Below are 3,000 nucleotides of genomic sequence, written 5' to 3' on the forward strand. Positions count from 1 at the left end.
GCAGATCGTATCTCAGAATTCTTAACGTGCATGAACGTGACCCAATAAAAGCTATCTAAGTTCCTGAATTTAGAGAAGCCTTCTTTTTTTTTCTTTTTATCAATACATATAACTAAATACATGAAGTTCACAACAGGTCAACCCAGTCTTCTATGTAATGGAAAATGTGGTCACATAACGGATGCACTGTTCCTGGATTAATGGTAGCTTTAATGATGAGCTGTTGCTTGTAACAGACAAACCTAAAAGTTGTGTGAGTTCACCAAGATGACAGAAGCATATTTACTGTGTCTCCACCTCAACTTCTAGATTTAATCATGTGAAGGCTTTTTTTAATTTAATCATGTGATTTGTATTATTTAAACTTTAAACTTAACAATATAAACAAAATATTTATATTTTTTAATCTAACACATTTTTTCCATTCTTCATGGATGACTACACATAGGCTTGCTGCATCAGAAAATCAGAAAAAGGTTTTCAGTTGTTGTAGTAAGAGATATTTCTTTTTCACATTTTTTCCATTTTAATAAACATGCACTACAGATTGCATAACCAACAGATGATACTTGATGTGAAACTTTCAAGACTATTTTCAAAACACTCCCTCAGAAAACAGTTTTAAATCATTGAGTATTTGAGCCTTAAAAATGATGATATGGTGGGGATGTAATTGACAGAACATAGTTATCAGTGGAATTTTTGACCAGACCACTTAGCCTCTTAAGTAGACGTTTTATGCACCCGTGATAATGGGATGCACCTACAATAGGTAAACATTCAGTACATCAATACAGATTTGTGACTGTCTGATGATATATTTTCTCCCAAAGAAATTTACTATTATGTTTTTTTTTTAAGATTTTTTATTTATTTATTTGAGAGAGAGAGAATGAGAGAGAGCACGAGAGGGAAGAGGGTCAGAGGGAGAAGCAGACTCCCCGCTGAGCAGGGAGCCCGATGTGGGACTCGATCCCGGGACTCCAGGATCATGACCTGAGCCGAAGGCAGTCGCTTAACCAACTGAGCCACCCAGGCGCCCCACTATTATGTTTTTTTAATGTATTAAAAGTGTTTAATCTTCCCAAAGCCACTTCTGCATGGTCATTTGACTACTAAGATATGCTCTATATATTTTCTGATTTTGCTCTTTGTCTCCTTTGTTCTCATATAATTCTATTTTTTCATGGGGGCATTCAATGCTGTAAGGATCATATATATTTACAGATCTTTTATAGTACATACTACTGATAAGTCCTATTTTTTTTCTTATTTTCCAGATGAGGAAAGTAAAGTACTGAAGGATACAGCAAATTGCACATAATCAAAAAGTCAGTAAATTGTCAAGACTCCAAAGTGAAGCAGAACACTCATGAGTACCCACTGACTGCATTACCCTCACTGGCTTACACTGACTTGTCCTGATTTCCTTTTACTCTTCCTTCTCAAATTCTTCTGCTCAATTCTCTTTTCTTCTCCTTTATTTATTTTTTAACATCAAGAGCCATGTCACTGGGTGAAGGAAATCAGAGCTCTGTGACCACATTCATCCTCCTGGGTTTCTCAGAATACCCACATCTCCAGACACCCCTCTTCCTGGTGTTCTTGACCATCTACACGGTCACTCTGGTGGGGAACCTGGGCATAATTGCGGTCATAAGGATCAATCCCAAACTCCACACGCCCATGTACTTTTTCCTCAGCCATCTATCCTTTTTGGATATTTGTTATTCCAGTGTCTTTACACCCAAACTGCTAGAAATCTTGGTCATGGAAGACAGAACTATCTCCTTCAAAGGATGCCTGGTGCAATTTTTCTTTGTTTGTGCATTTGTGATTACAGAAATGTTCATGTTAGCAGTTATGGCCTATGACCGGTTTGTGGCTGTTTGTAACCCTCTGCTCTACACAGTTGCTATGTCTCAGAAACTCTGTGCCCTCTTGGTAGCTGGAACCTATGCTTGGGGTGGAATATGTTCCTTGACACTCACATATTCTCTTTTGGAACTATCCTACTGTGGTTCCAACATTATAAATCACTTCGGCTGTGAGTATTCTGCCATCCTCTCTTTATCCTGTTCTGACCCCTACTTCAGTCAGATGACGTGTTTGGTCATTTCTACATTCAATGAGGCTTGTAGCCTGCTGATTATCCTGGCCTCCTATATATTCATAGTTGTCACCATTGTCAAGATGCCTACTACTGGTGGACTCCAGAAAGCCTTCTCCACCTGTGTCTCCCACCTGACCGCCATCACCATTTTCCATGGGATCATCCTTCTTCTCTACTGTGTGCCCAACTCCAAAAGCTCATGGCTCCTGGTCAAAGTGGCTACTGTGTTTTTTACTGTCATGATCCCCATGTTGAACCCCCTTATTTACAGCCTGAGGAACAAAGATGTGAAAGACACGGCCAGGAAGTTAATCATTACCAAACTGCTTTCTCACTCAATGTAATTTTGATTTTTACATACATGCACACACACACACACACACACACACACACACACACAAACACTTTTTATACATTGCATTGATTTTATTTATTTATTTATTATTTATTTATTCTGGGATAAATTTATAATTTATTTATTTATTAATTTTTTCTTCAAATAATTGGAGAAAATTTATTCAGAAAATTAGTTAATTTATATACAGCTGTGATTATTAAGTCTCACTGTACTTTAAGAAATCACTTGCAGGGATGCCTGAGTGGCTCAGTCAGGTAAGCGTCTGCCTTTGGCTCAGGTCATGATCCCAGGATCCTGGGATCGAGTCCTGCATCGGGCTCCTTGCTCGGCGGGAGTCTGCTTCTCCCTTAGCCTCTGGCGCTGCCGTTCCCCTTGCTCGTGTTCTCTTTCTCTCTCTGACAAATAAATAAGTAAAGTCTAAAAAAAAAAAAAGAAAGAAAGAAATCACTTGCAGGTTGAAAGAAAGAAAGAAAATTCTGCTCAAGTTCCACTCCCAGAGTGTAGTATGCTGAATAATGGTCCTCCAAGG

The 3,000-nt window shown here is 38.6% G+C and overlaps 1 protein-coding gene across 1 annotated transcript; it reads left to right on the forward strand.

The window, feature by feature from the left end:
- Positions 1 to 1,506: 1,506 nt before the first annotated feature.
- Positions 1,507 to 2,457, forward strand: LOC113914962 (olfactory receptor 5D18-like). The gene has a single exon (XM_027580583.1). The coding sequence runs from the start codon at positions 1,507 to 1,509 to the stop codon at positions 2,455 to 2,457; it is 951 nt and encodes a 316-aa protein (XP_027436384.1).
- The last annotated feature ends 543 nt before the right edge of the window (positions 2,458 to 3,000 follow it).

The sequence above is a fragment of the Zalophus californianus genome, chromosome 11 (assembly GCF_009762305.2).
Source record: "Zalophus californianus isolate mZalCal1 chromosome 11, mZalCal1.pri.v2, whole genome shotgun sequence".
Lineage (NCBI taxonomy): Eukaryota > Metazoa > Chordata > Mammalia > Carnivora > Otariidae > Zalophus > Zalophus californianus.

What these genes read in the sequence shown, in the direction of transcription:
- LOC113914962 (XM_027580583.1), top strand. Translation starts at nt 1,507, where the DNA reads ATGTCACTGGGTGAAGGAAATCAGAGCTCTGTGACCACATTCATCCTC.